Source organism: Pezoporus wallicus, unplaced genomic scaffold (assembly GCF_028554395.1).
Source record: "Pezoporus wallicus isolate ANWC-B61680 ecotype Strahan unplaced genomic scaffold, APGP_CSIRO_Pwel_v1 contig_7903, whole genome shotgun sequence".
NCBI lineage: Eukaryota > Metazoa > Chordata > Aves > Psittaciformes > Psittacidae > Pezoporus > Pezoporus wallicus.
In genome coordinates this window covers 81,507-96,002 of record NW_026637119.1, presented here as the reverse complement: position 1 = coordinate 96,002, position 14,496 = coordinate 81,507, and the positions used below count along the sequence as shown (strand labels likewise).

The 14,496-nt window shown below is 40.7% G+C and overlaps 2 protein-coding genes across 4 annotated transcripts in view; both read left to right on the top strand.

Annotated features, from left to right (window-relative positions):
- LOC130596229 (chromodomain-helicase-DNA-binding protein 9-like) overlaps positions 1 to 6,393 on the top strand; it is a 103,647-nt gene extending 97,254 nt beyond the window's left edge. For all 3 annotated transcript variants that reach the window (XM_057403596.1, XM_057403598.1, XM_057403597.1), the window contains 2 exons: positions 2,616 to 2,720; positions 4,487 to 6,393. In XM_057403596.1, coding sequence (XP_057259579.1) covers positions 2,616 to 2,720; positions 4,487 to 5,332 — 951 coding nt within the window. In that variant the 3' untranslated portion in view covers positions 5,333 to 6,393. The remainder of the gene's footprint in view (positions 1 to 2,615; positions 2,721 to 4,486) is intronic.
- A 2,866-nt stretch (positions 6,394 to 9,259) lies between these two features.
- Positions 9,260 to 9,817, top strand: LOC130596227 (coiled-coil domain-containing protein 96-like; the record flags this gene model as incomplete). Its single annotated transcript, XM_057403594.1, has 1 exon — positions 9,260 to 9,817. A coding segment is annotated over exon 1 (558 nt), but the record flags the coding sequence as incomplete, so codon positions are not given.
- Between the last annotated feature and the right edge of the window lie 4,679 nt (positions 9,818 to 14,496).

Below are 14,496 nucleotides of genomic sequence, written 5' to 3'. Positions count from 1 at the left end.
AGAAGGAAGTGCAGCAGAAGGGCCAGGAGACCTCCATACATGGATAAGGACCTGCTGAGGAAACTTTGAGGGGAAAAAAGAGGCTTATAAAAGGTGGAAGCAAGGACAGGAAGCCTGGGAGGAATACAGGGATGTTGTCTGGGAAGCTAGGGGCCAAGTTGGGAAAGCTAAGGCCCAGTTAGAATTCAACTTGGCTAGGGATGTGAAAGATAACAGGAAAGGTTTCTATAGGTATGTAGGAAATAATGACAGACTATTGACAACATGGGCTCTCTCTAGAAGCTATCAGGAGAACTGGCTACCCTGGATTTGGAGAAGGCTGAGGTTCTTAATGACTTCTTTGACTCAGTCTTCACTGGCAAATGCTCTGACCACAACACACAAGTTGTGGAGGGCAGATGCAGGGATTGTGAGAATGAAGATCATAGGCCCACTGTATGAAGGGATCAGGGTCAAGATCATTTTAACCTGAATGTGCATGAGTCCATGGGACCAGATGAAATCAATCCTTGGCTCCTGAAGGAGTTGGCGAATGAAGTCGCTAAGCCATTGTCCATCATATTTGAAAAATCATGGCAGTCAGGTGAAGTTCCCGATGACTGGGAAAAGGGAAATATAACCCCCATTTTCAAGAAGTGGAAAATGGATGACCCAGGGAATTACAGACCAGTCAGTCTCACCTCTGTGCCTGGCAAAATCTTGGAGCAGATTCTCCTGGAAGCCATGCTAAGGCACATGAAAAACAATGAGGTGGTTGGTGCTATTAGCCTTTCAGTATCTGAAGGGAGCCTGCAAGGATGCTGCGGAGGGACTTCTTCATTAGGGACTGTAGTTATAGGACAAGGGGCAATTGGTTCAAACTTCAACATGGGAAATTTAGGTTAGATATAAGGAATAAGTTTTTTACTGTGAGCTTGGTGAGGCGCTGGAATGGGTTGCCCAGGGAAGTTGTGAATGCTCCATCCCTGGCAGTGTTCAAAGCCAGGTTGGTTGGAGTCTTGGGTGACATGGTTTAGTGTGAGGTGTCCTTGCCTATGGCAGGGGGGTTTTAACTAAATGATCTTAAGGTCCTTTCCATCCCTAACCTGATTCATTTAACTTTATGGTTCCCCCGTACATACCTGTTTTCAGTCACATTGTTTAGGTAGTGTAACGGGAACAAACGTAGAAGGGGAATTTTTGTGTAAAAGCACAAAAGCAGAAGATTAGAGACCAGGTGTTGAATTCAAATTTTTGAACAGGTAATCAAATCTTGGGAAAGGTGTAATGCGTTATTGGGGAAGCCTAAAAGTCAATATTCAAAAAAAGCATGCAGAGTATGACTGTTTATTGAACATGTTTGGACAGAGGTATGGGATGGTGCCTTTGAATGTAGCTTTAGTACCAGAGCAGTAGTCCAGTGGGAGTCTTGGAGGTATTATGTCACTGAATGGAACATTTTCTCTTGTGATACTGTGTACTTTTCTTTGTGTTAGAGAGCAGGTGTAGGGAAAGCAGGAAATGTTTTTATGTTGCTATATTAGGGTCAAAAGCTTTGTGCGTCCATAGAGGAGGGTCAGGCAGAATTTTGAGTCTCTTATCTCTTCAGTGCATTGAGACAGCAGCTCTAGAGAGGAACCTGTGTGGTACTAGTCTCTTGAAAAACAGCTCTGGGCTGTTCTACAGTGTGCCATGCCCCAAGGAATCTTTTCAAAGTTGATGATCAAGGAGTAAGAGATTTGATCCCTGTTTGCTGTAAAAGTCTGTTTTCATGATGGCTTTTTTTCTCTAATAGATTTCCATACCATAGTTGAGACTCTTCTAGTTTATTAATCTGTTTTCCCATTTATAACCTGTCCCATGCTTCTCTGCATCACCGAACACAGTTTGACTCATTTTCTCTTTTAGTTCAGTTCTGCATTTAGTAGTAGGTGGTGAGGGGACTTAAAGTAACCTAGAGAATGTGAATTTAAGTTGCAGTTTATAGAGAAAGCTCTGTAGAAACTGGAATTTTTTCCTTTCTTTCTACCATTTCTCCTTTCTTTCTGGGTATGAACAATATCTCTGATTAATTTGAAAGCTGACTTTCCTGCTTATGATATCATTAGGACATGCTGTCTTGCAATCTTAGACTTTTTTTCATGGAAAAAAAATGCAAGAAATAATTTCACAAGAGAAGCAGAGCCTCTTAATAGAAGTATTTTTACAAGTTGACTGAGATTATGGGACTCGTTTAGTGGATAAAGGAAAGGTTTAACAGGTTTGTAGTTACAACCTTCTTGCTAAGACTCAGGCACTATTGTTCTCTATTCATGTGGTTGCTCTTCCATTTGTTGCTTGTTTTCATAATCTCTGTTATTAAATGTTATTCAGAATGTGAAGTATTAAAGTTGCAAAGTATAAGTTTAATAGATGAGTTTGAGTTTAGTAGGTTTAGAACAAATCAAGAGTATCGCACCTATACCATGAAGAATCACTGGAAAGCTATATCATATGCATTGATAATTTCAAGTGAGACTTTATTTGTATTGTTCTGTAATAAAACACCAAAAAAATTAAACAGTGTCAGGTATGAATACTCCCTTTCTTCTTATTGAATGAGAAGTATTTCCTGACTTCTGTCTTCTGCTTCCCAGGTTGGGGGTGCATTTGCTCCTCCCCTGAAGGATTTGTGCAGGTTCTTGAAAGAAAATCCAGAGTATGGAGTGGCTCCTGACTGGGGAGAAGTTGTAAAACAGTCTGTGAGTATTTGCAGAACAAGATAACCATGGCATGAAATGTATCTTAAAAATCAACAAGGCAAACAGGAAAAAAGGCATGCCAAAAGGCATACTTTTAATTTCTGATATTATATTAAATGTGGAATGTGAGTCAATGTTAGCTTTTTTATGCCAGCTCAGTTCCCTAAACTGGTTTATTTGGCACATCTGTGAGTAGGAGGAAGGGAAGGACAGTGGCTGGTAACCCCGAATTAGAGATTTGGGTGAAGGCTCTTTATAGAGCCTGTGACTTTCTCATCTCTTAAATGTAGCCTTTGAAGGTTTTTAAGAAAAGTATTAGGCCACAGAATACTTTCTTATTCTTAAAGCTACAGTTGGGAAGATTAAGATAATTTTAAATATTTTATTTTTAATTAATTAAATTTCATTGTGCACTTTTAAGAAATTACTATCCTCAATCAAAATTTTAATCAAGTATTAATACATTTATTTTCTACTACTATTATATAGCTGGTATCTCTTTCATTTTAAGTGTCATTGGCTCAAATGTGGTGTATGGTTCTGAGTTCATTCCCTGTTTGCCTTGAAGATAAGGGCATATTTTGAATTTTAAAAAGTTGTGTTGTAAACTGAAAAGGGTTTCTGGGTAACCCAGTTACTCTTCCATTCCATGTGTCTAACAGGAGTGAAGATGGTTTTGTCAACATTCTTGCGAAGTCTGTTTCCTCGCCTACTATAACTCATCAGAAGTATATTTATGCTACACTTTCAGCCTCTGGCAAAGAAATGACCAAGTTAAATCTTTTTTCTAGTTCACTGTCAACAGAACCTGTAATCTTTCTATGAAGTTCTAAATGCCAGTCTCTCCAGTACCCTTGTGGGACATTCTGGTAGAAAAATAGGTAACTAGGAACAGGATTGGACTGCAGTGAATAGAGGTATAAATAACAGCACAATTACTTTTAGAATTTAGTGGTTATGCACAGGGCAGAAAAACAGCATGAGCTCTGAATTCCTCTAGTTTCATTAGGTTAGTTTAAATTAGAGATATTTGCTGAGGGGAAAAAAGAAGGCTCTACTGTAGTATCGAGGTAATAGTTGATCTTGTAATTGCCATTTATAAGAGGAATTTTTAAGACAGTGCATTTCGAAGAGAATGTTAGTATCCACTACAATTCTTTCTTCATTGTTAGGTAGGAGGTCTTACAGAGGTGAAGTAATACTGTGCAAGCACTAAAAAGAAGTGCTCTAAATCTCATTTTAATTGAACTTGAGTCTTCAGTGTTTATTCTTAAGTTTATGGATGAGGTGAAATAAGAGGACGTTAAACAGACACTAGCAGTAATAAAAAGGGCTCAGAGATTGTTGGTGTGTGTACAGTCACACATTTAAATTTGAGTAATTTTTTAGTTAAACTGACAAATGATTTAAATGTTGTAATAATGTAAAGCAGTGCTGGGTTAGATCTTGAATTGAGATTGCTCCTATAATTAGCTATATTTGGCTTGATCTGCAAACAAGCCTCTAGGGATGAGTTATCAGAGGGGCAGAGGGTCTGAGAAGACACCTGTGTGGACCTCACTGTGGAAATGGGTGTTCAGTTGTTTAAGATGTGATAGCACAAAGTCACCACAAATTCCAGTGAGTTGTCTGGAGATCAAGCTGCTGTGCTAACATACCAGCATAATCTTTGATATTGCTACTGTATGCTTGGGTCTTTTGTTTGCTTTTCCTTTTCCATCTTTAAGCTTTCAAAATACTAACAATACCCAATGTGTCTCTTGGAGGGGTTTCTTCCAGAAGGTATGTTTGACCGTATTCTCACTGGACCTGTTGTGCGGGAAGAAGTGAGTCGGCGAGGAAGGCGCCCCAAAAGTGAGATTGCTAAGGCTACAGCAGTTTCCCCTGCCACAGGCATATCAGTTAACCCTCTGCTAGCTAACGGACTTCTTCCCACAGTGGATCTGCCCAGTCTTCAGGCTTTACAGCAAAACCTGCAGTCACTGCAAGTGACAGCAGGATTAATGGGAATGCCGGCTGGTTTAACTGCTGGAGGAGAAGCTAAGAACATGGCTGCCATGTTCCCCATGCTGTTGTCGGGGATGGTTGGATTACAAAACTTGCTGGGCATGGGAGGGCTTCTGACAAAGTCTACAGAATCTATTTCAGAGGAAAAAAAGGGAAGTGATTCAAAGGAGGCAGATACAAAGAAAGAAAGGACAGAAGACCAAAATACAGATGCTGGTGGTGAAAATTCTGTTTCAAGTTCTCCTTCAACATCCTCTGCTGCTGCAGCTGCCAGTCCCCTCTCTCTTAACCCTTTACTTTTGTCCAACATAATTTACCCAGGGATGCTTCTCACTCCAGGCCTTAATCTTCATATCCCAGCTTTGTCTCAGTCTAATATTTTTGATGTACAGAACAGTGAAAGCAATGATACAAGCTCAGCAAAGCTTACAGAAGAAAAGGAGGAAAATTCAAGGGTCAGAGATGAGGAAGACAAAGAGGGAACAGAACCAAGCTCTCACAATGAAAACAGCACAGATGAGGGTTCAGAGAAAGCAGATGCTTCATCTGGATCTGATAGTACATCGTCTTCATCTGAGGATTCAGATTCTAGTGATGAAGACTGACCCCAGACTCTGCACTTAAATTATAAACTGATTTTGAATTTATTCTTTAATTATTTTGTTGTAAATAACCTAGTGTTGAGTGCATCAGTGATTTACTAACCGAACATTTCAATATTTGTTTAGAAGTGCAAACTGCTTTCAGAGACATTTTGCATGTAATATTTCTTGAAGTTCATAAGTTTCCAAACTTGTATGTACTATCAAATACACAATGGTGTAAAATTACAACAAAATGCATTATAATTTTGTTGGGGGGTTAATTTTATGAAAATGCTCAATTAAGAGCTGTATATTTAATATATTTGCAGTGAACACAGAATACTTTATGCATATTTGATTTAATTTGAATATAATTTTACAGCCTCCTTGACACCTATAATTTACAGATCAAAACTCAGCAATAATTTGGGCAGCTAATGAATGTCATGAAAGCTGTAGAATCTACATCACCATCCATTGCTTTAATTACATGAAAATGCTCTAGTGTTGTGATGCACTACTGTTTCCAATTCAGGTACAAGCGTGTTTAAAAGAAGAAAAATTTTTCCAAATTAGCCAATTAAACTGGCTACCTGTTACCTCAGCTGAGTTAGTTTAGGAAGTTTACATTGGTTTCTATTACTTGTTTTCAGGTTTTGTTTTCTAAACACATCCTGTATATCATGTTAAAATCTGAGTTAAGACTGTTGGGTTTGTTTGTTTTGTTTTTTTTTCCCTTTATTACAACTGTTCTGTTTTGACAGCGCTAAGGGGAACTTAAAGCAAAACCTGTTTTATCTCATACTACTTGACACCATGTAGGTCTATTTAGTTTACACCTTGCAAAGTTTTGGGCTCCCTCTGCAGAATTGCAAGTCCCAAAATGAGGAGTAGTTTCCCCAAGTCTCAGAAGAGGCAGACTGTCATAAAGTGCCACTGAAAAGACCTTTCAGCACCGAATACTTCATGTAAAAATTGTTTGTTTGCTTTGTGTAGATTTCTATTTGTGTCTTACGTCATAAAACCTCCTGGAGTTGCCAGTTTTGATAATGATAAATAAAGTATAGATAGTTTTGAACTCCTTTTGAGTTTAAACTTCTCTGAAGATTTAAATCTGACTAAATATTACTCAAAATCATTATTGGTATATCACTTCATATATTATGCTGAGTTACCTACTGAAGAAAAAGCACTTTGAATAGTAAGGAAGACAAATTATTCCTAGAAACCACAGTAACAGGGCAGAAGGCATCTGTCTAATTCCAAATCCTTAGAACAATTACTATATAAAAATCTGTCTAAGATTTGATATGTGACGATTCCTCCCCCTTCTTAAGCTGCTATTACTCTGTCGCAGTCGAGGCCCAGATTCACATTTACCGAAGTTCAGAGCTGACCGAAACTTCAGTTGACCTTGTCTAAGAATAGGCAAGTATTAAGAGGAAATAGATACAGGTAATAGTAGAAGTCATTGATAAATCTTTACAAAGGGATAAATAAATAAAAAAACACCACAAAAAAAAAAAAAAAACTAAAAAATCCCACAACTGTATATTTTGATATAGTTCCGTTGCTTGCTTGCACAGTAAAACTGTGGGTTTTATTAAGAACTTTACCAATGAAATATAACTTTATGTGCAAAATAACTAGTCCCATGATTAGAAGCAGTATTACATGTAATTACACAATTATACAAGTACCATTTGGATTGTGCTAGTTACATATTTTCCCAAATAATATTCTGATTTTTGGCCCTTTATGCAGTGTCTTAGCAATAGTGAAAATTAAAAACTGCCAAGAGAAGGGAGTAGCAATTCTTCATCATGGGGAAAAAAAATAAAAAATGTAGTACTTCATATTTTGCTGTTTGTAATATAGCACTTTTAATTAACTAGGATGCATCTATGAAATAGCCAAAGTTTTACAAACAGTTATTAGTTTGCTGCTGGAGTATGTCAACAATACCATCACTTCACACCCTTCCCCCTCAAAACAAATCCTAAATCTTGTGACTAAAACCTAATTTATATAATATTTCTGAAAGAAAATATTTTCCTAATTATAGTCAAGTGAGTTTGGTTACCATTCTAGTGATTCTTTCTATGTAATAAGGCAATTGCAGTTTCAATTAACAAAGGCTGGTGTAGATTGAGCGTAATATATTGGATTTATTTTTAATCTGTTTGAACTCGAAGGGAAAAAAATGTCCCACTATCAGCTAAACTATATGCAAATACAGTTGTATAAAGTTAAGGGTTATAAGGAAACCTCAGTAGAATTACATTGATACTGAAGTTAAAATTAAAAGGATATCCAAGGTGATGATAAAGCGTGTGTTGGTAGTTACTAAAAGATCCTTTAGCTGTTATCGCCTTGTATTTCTATCCCTTGTTTCAGGCTTCATGATTCAAGTCTTAGTCCAGGGTTGGTTTTTTTGGACATTTGCAATATTTGCCAGTTGTGTTCTGTGTAGTCTGAATTTGCTTTCTGTAGTTGATCAAGTGTCTTAAAAAGTCATTTGTAATTTATTGAATTACTTTCTATGATGTTCTATAGAGCAAATGGAAGTTTAATTATTTTTTATTAAACATATTCTTTGACTACCCATGATGTCAGCCTCAATATGTGAAAATAATGCTGTTTGTGTAAGGATTAAATCTGTGGATTTCAGCAGCAAAAGTTAAATTTTAGTGTTAAGCTCTAAAATGGAATATTAAGACTTTAAAAAAAAAAAAAAATCAAACCGAGGATTTGTCCTGGGTTCAGCAGTAGCATTCATTTTTCTCCTTAGTAGCTGGTGCAGTGCTGTGTTTTCAACTTTTGCCTGAGAACAATGCTGATAACGCACCAATGTTTTGAGTTGTTGCTATGTATTGCTTACTGTGATCGAGGACTTTTCAGTCTCATGCTCTACGAGCGTGGACAGGCATGGCAATCTGGGAGGAAGCAGAGACAAGACACCTGACCCAAAGTAGCCAAAGCCATACCATGGCACATCATGCCAAGTATTATATAAACTGTGGGGAGTCACTTGGAAGGCCCAGATCACTGCTTGATTCTCCTTCCCATCCCTCTGTGTGGTTCTGAGTTACCGGCTGGGTTTAAACCACGACAGGATGCTTCTCTGGGAATCAATTTCCTATTAGTCTTTTGTCATACAAACAGTGTAAGAAGTTGGTTCCAGCCTTTCAGTAGTTAGGGTTAGAAAGGAGTATATGGTCTAGGTTCTGGTCTAAAAGTTGACTTGACATAATGATGCACCTGATATTCCAGGATGAAGATGGTGGCAGTGGAGTACCTTTTGAATATTTCTTTTAAAAGTCTGCATTACTAAATCTTTTAATTATGTGCACAGCACTTACTATTGCTATTTTTCATTTATTTTGTGCAAGGTATGGGCATTTCTCCTGACACCGAGTTGTCTCCTGGTTGTCAGATGCTTCCTTGTTCCAACCTATCATTGCACTTGAATGATTCAATGGTCTCATTCTTACTGCAGTCTGAATTTTGTTTTCAGATCATGATCTTTCTGTCTGAGCTGCTGCTTTCTCAAATCTGTACACAGGTGATATAAATACACATACATGCACATACACATATGAGCACTGTTCTCATGTTCTCCTGTGTCCTGGGTTCAGCAGTAGCAGTCAATTTTCTCCTTAGCAGCTGGTGCAGTGCTGTGTTTTTGACTTTCAGCCTGGGAACAATGCTGATAACACTGAAAGAGAACACAGTTTTTGGCACCTAATGTGGGGCTCGAGGGGTTGAGATAACGACAGATCTGACTGGATTAATAGTCACTTGTCACAATGCTGATTTATTGGCTCTCAAATTTGTTTCTCTTGATCTGTTTCAGAATGTTGTAACTTAGAGCAGGTATTTGCTGTGTTAGTGTTTATCAAGTGTGGGGCTTGGGCTAAGGTTCTTGTCTCACTGTACTTCATGGCAATGACTTGTAATACGGGCGGGCTCCAGAAGCAGGGTGGGACGGACGTGGCCGTGGACTTGTACCTGGCCATCCTGCTGCTCTTCACTGTCCTGGCCCTCATCCTCGCCTCCGTCTTCATGAGGCTGCGGGGAGCCGAGGGGGAGCGGCCCCGGGAGCTAGCGGCGGCCGAAGCGGCCCGGGAGAGCGGCCCCGGGGACCAAGCGGCGGCGGGAGCGGGGCCGGAGGCCAGCAGGGAGTGGCATCCGGTGGAGGAGGTCGGGGCGGTCGAAGAGCAGAAGGAGGCGGCTGCTGAGCAGTGGGAAGAGGCGGCTGCTGAGCAGTGGGAGGAGGCGACGGAGGAGCCGAGCCCCCCGGAGGAGCCGAGCCCCGCGACGGCCGAGAGCATTCCCCGGAAGCTGCCCGCCAAGCACCAGGAGGATGCGGAGAGCAAGATATCCCCTTTGGGAGCCTCAGCTAGGTCCAGCCTCGGGCACCCGGGACAAGTGGAGGGCGCAGGAGACCACACAGCATTTCCCAGCAAGGCAGAGGAGGAAGATCTGGACTCAGAAAAAGAGAAGCTGGTGGTGGAATAGCTGGCAAGCACAGCAGCTACACCAGCCCCAGTGACAAGTACAGCAGCATCGTTTTGAATGGCCTTTGGGTACCCTTGGGACTTTCCTGCTGATTGTGATGGGGATTAGCATGTTGGCACACATAAAGAGTGTGTTCTACCCACGACCATTTTGTCTGATCTCAAAAGTTAAGCAGAGTCAGGTTTGGGTCTTGTCTAGGGTTAGACGATGATATAGGAGGACCAGGAGATTTTCCCCAAGGCTGGACAGTCATGAATGGCCAGATGTGTGAGACAGTATGGGCAAGTATCTAGTCCACTGGGCCCCTCCACTGCTCTGGAAGCGTCGGAGATGGAAGGCAGCTGTATGGAGTCCCCAGCGACAAGTTGCAGAAACTGCTGAAGGGGAGGGTGAATTATTTCGGGCCTGGTGGGCCCATGGCACTTCAGGCCATCAGGGCAGAGATGCAACATATAGATGGAATCATGATCGAGGGGCGGACTTAGCAGTGGACACTATTGCCCAGGTTATTCAAGAGTGTGAACACTGCAAACAGCTTCTCCTGCTCTGAAAGACTGTTACAAGAGATGGAGCCCATCATCATGGACCAGATGGACTCAGCAGCTTTATAGGGACTGGTCCATGCACTAAGATAAGAGTGCACTGAGATAAGAGTGATGGTATATTGCAAATGTGGGATCTGAGCATGACATGAATGGTATGGAATAAGGGGTGGATAATGTCCTGGGTTCAGCAGTAGCAGTCATTTTTTCTCCTTAGTAGCTGGTGCAGCACTGTGTTTTTGACTTTTGGCCTGGGAACAGCTCTGATAACACTGATGTTTTTAGTTACTGCTCAAGTGTTTAGTCTGACCAAGGACTTTGTGAGCTTCATGCTCTGCCAGGGAGGAGAGGAAGCTGGGAGGGAGCAGAGAAAGGACACCTGACCCAAACTGACCAAAGAAGTATTCCATACCACAGCACGTCATGCCCAGGATGTAATGGAGGGTTACACATAAGGGCTAGTGCTTTGAGTGGTTGGACTAGGTACTGGTCGGTGCTCGGTCCAGGAGGGGCAAGTTATCAGTCGGCAGGTGGTGAGGTGTTGTATTCTCTTCCCTTGTTATTTCCTTTATCATTATTAGTGGCAGCAGTAGTGATTTGTGTTATACCTTAGTTACTAAACTGTTCTTATCTCAACCCGTGGGAGTTGCATTCTTCTGTTTTTCTTCCCCATCCCTTCGGGAGCATGGGGAGGGCAAGAAGTGGGAGGAGTGGGAGAGCGACTGCATGATTTATGGCTGACTGGGTTTAAACCATGACATCCTGGTTGGGTTTTTTTTCCTTGGAAGTCCTGCAGGTTCTGTAATAGTATTTTTAAATGTATTTTTAGCAGGTCTATTAGAAAATTCATGAAAACTCATAGGTTAAGGAGGGGAAAAAAAAAAGCAAAATAGCGTCTTCTAATTTTGCAGTCCAATCCTCTTAGTCTGTAAATGAAAATATAAGCAGATCAGTTAAACTCTTTCAAAGGAAAAGATGATTAGATGATACAGTCCAGTAACACAGTATTGATGTTCAATTTCTTGCACTCCTTTTAAATTTTTCTTTCAGAAACAGAATCTGAATGATTAGATGAGGTTATTAACAAAGTGTCCCAGGCAAATTCCTGTTCTGTTTGTTGTATCTTGTCTATGAGAAAATTGTTTCTGCCATGCTTAGTAATTTCAATTATTTTAAACATGAGAAGGCTGTATCAATGTAATGGGGGATTTACACTGCTGTTAGTTGACCAACACTTCACAATTTACATCTACATTGCTGGAATATCGGGGTTATGCTGGTGTCTGTGGAGGAGACTTTTTTGTACCAGTGTAGCTATAGGAGTTTACAAAATGACTCTCCTGCCTCATCTACATGTCCCTTATGTTCTATGCATGGGTGATACCATTCCTTTGTCAACATTCAGAGGAAAAGGAAATAATATCTTTCCAGAATTAAACAGTGAGAAAATCTCAAACACTTTGTTTTGTTTATATTTCTAATCACATTTGTAAAATTACTTTTTTTCTATTTTAAAAAATTACAGCAATGACTTCTGATGGTCAAGAGTCTCTGATGACTCATGTTAACTATCAGTTAACAATTCCCTAAGGAAAACTATTCTTTTAGGAGAAAACTTTTCCTAACTTACTATAATTAAGTACATGTGAGAGAGGTCTTTGAAAATATTGATGATATAGAATCATCATCATAGAATCATTCCATATTAGCATAGAATATATCATAGAATCATAGAATAGTTAGGGTTGGAAAGGACTTTAAGATCATCTAGTTCCAACCCCCCTGCCACGGGCAGGCACACCTCACACTAAACCATCTCACCCAAGGCTCTGTCCAAACTGGCCTTGAACACCACCAGGGATGGAGCATTCACAGCTTCCCTGGGCAACCCATTCCAGTGCCTCACCACCCTAACAGGAAAGAATTTCCTCCTTACCTCCAATCTAAACTTCCCCTGTTTAAGTTTTAACCCATTGCACCTTGTCCTATCACTGCAGTTTCTAATGAAGAGTCCCTCTCCAGCATCCCTATAGGCCCCCTTCAGATACTGGAAGGCTGCTATGAGGTCTCCATGCAGCTTCTCTTCTCCAGGTTGAACAGCCCCAGCTTTCTCAGCCTATCTTTATATGGGAGGTGCTCTAGTCCCCTGATCATCCTCGTGACCCTCCTCTGGACTTGTTCCAACAGTTCCATGTCCTTTTTATGTTGAGGACACCAGAACTGCACACAATACTCCAGGTGAGGTCTCACAAGAGCAGAGCAAAGGGGCAGGATCACCTCCTTTGACTTGCTGGTCATGCTCCTTTTGATGCAGCCCAGGATACAGTTGGTTTTCTGGGCTACAAGCGCACACTGCCGGCTCCTGTTAAGTTTCTCATCGACCCCCAAGTCCTTCTCTGCAGGGCTGCTCCAAATCTCTTCTCCACCCAACCTGTAGCTGTGCCTGGGATTGCTCCAACCCAGGTGTAGGACCTTGCCGTAGGCATTGGGTTTTTTGGCATATACACATAGGAAGGATGTTGAAATGCATTATAACTCTAGTGGTGTCCGTAAATTATACTGCCTAAAGTTCCAGCCTGGAAGAAATTATAAAAATATTTTGATTGTTGGATTTAATTTTTTAGCCCATGATTTTAGGAACTCTGGAAATAAATACAAATAATTGAGTGAGAAATTTCCACAAAATAGGGTGGGCTGAAGTCTTGAAATGAAGTACATGCAGGTAAGTATTTCTGTTCAGAATAGTTGCAATCCCAAAACACTTTGTCTTAGATAATTTAAATTTTAGCTTCAATTTAGAATATTTCATGCTTTAGCTAACTAACATTCATATTTCTTAAAAAAGGCAACCCCTCCCCCCCAAAAAAAAACCAACCAAAAACCCAAAAAACTACTTGGCATTAATCAGATCAAGCATGTCTCTACTTAAAAGGAGCTCAGTGATGACAAGTTAAGGCTATGATTTTTTAATTTTTTTTTTAAACTCTGCCTGCTTTTATGCTCTCACACACAAAGAAGGAAGATGCCATTCACAAGATCCTGATGTAAAGTTATTCTGCAAAATGAGGACTTCATTTTCCCTGTGTCCTGGCTTCAGCAGTAGCAGTCATTTTTCTCCTTCTTAGTAGCCTGCGCAGTGCTGTGTTTTTGACTCTCAGCCTGAGAACAATACTGATAACACTGATGTTTTCAGTTGTTGCTCAGTAATGTTTACTCTGACCAAGGACTTTCTGAGTCTCATGCTCTGCCAGGGAGGAGGGGATGTCGGGAGGAAGCAGAGACAGGACACCTGACCCAAACTAACCAAAGGGGTATTCCATCCCACAGCACATCATGCCCAGGATGTAAACTGAGGGCGTTTACCCAGAAGGGCTAGATTGCTGCTCAGGTTGGGCTGGGTATCAGTTGGTGGGTGGTGAGCAGTTGTATCCTCTTCCCTTGTTATTTACCTTATTATTATTAAGGGTGGTAGCAGTAGTGGTTTGTGTTATACCTTAGTTACTGGACTCTTCTTATCTCAACCTGTGGGAGTTACATTCTTTCGATTCTCCTTCCCATCCCTCCAGGAGTGGGGGGAGGAAGGGTGTGAGGGAGTGAGCGAGCGGCTGCGTGGTTAGGCGTTGCCGGCTGGTCTTAAACCACACCACCCTGCCTCTTGTCTGCTTCAACTGTGAACAAGACCCAAGACTCCAAAATTCTTATTAGTGTTACAGGTAAGGTCTGTGTATAAAGGAGCCTGGTTTAGGAAATTCTTGGGATCTTAATGTTGGAGAGACAGTATTACCATCTTCCTTTTTCACCAGTGCTCACTAAAACTGATAGCATGTCCTCCAGCTGTTTATTGTTCTGAGAATAGCTTTTGATTTGGGAACTACTGTGTCAACTCCTCTGATTCATGCTGCTTGAGCTATGTTCGGTTTCTCAAAGCAGGTGGTAGGAACTCAGCTTTTTGCTCATGTTAAGGCAGTTTCTAAGTCCTAGACCCTAAATCAGGTAAGTGTACATGCAGCACAATTCTAACCTAAATCACTGGTCTTCATCAACTGAGGCTTAAGGTAAAATACCAAATGTTGGAAGAGTCCTGTTAGTGGTGCACATAGACAAAATAGCATCAGGAGTATA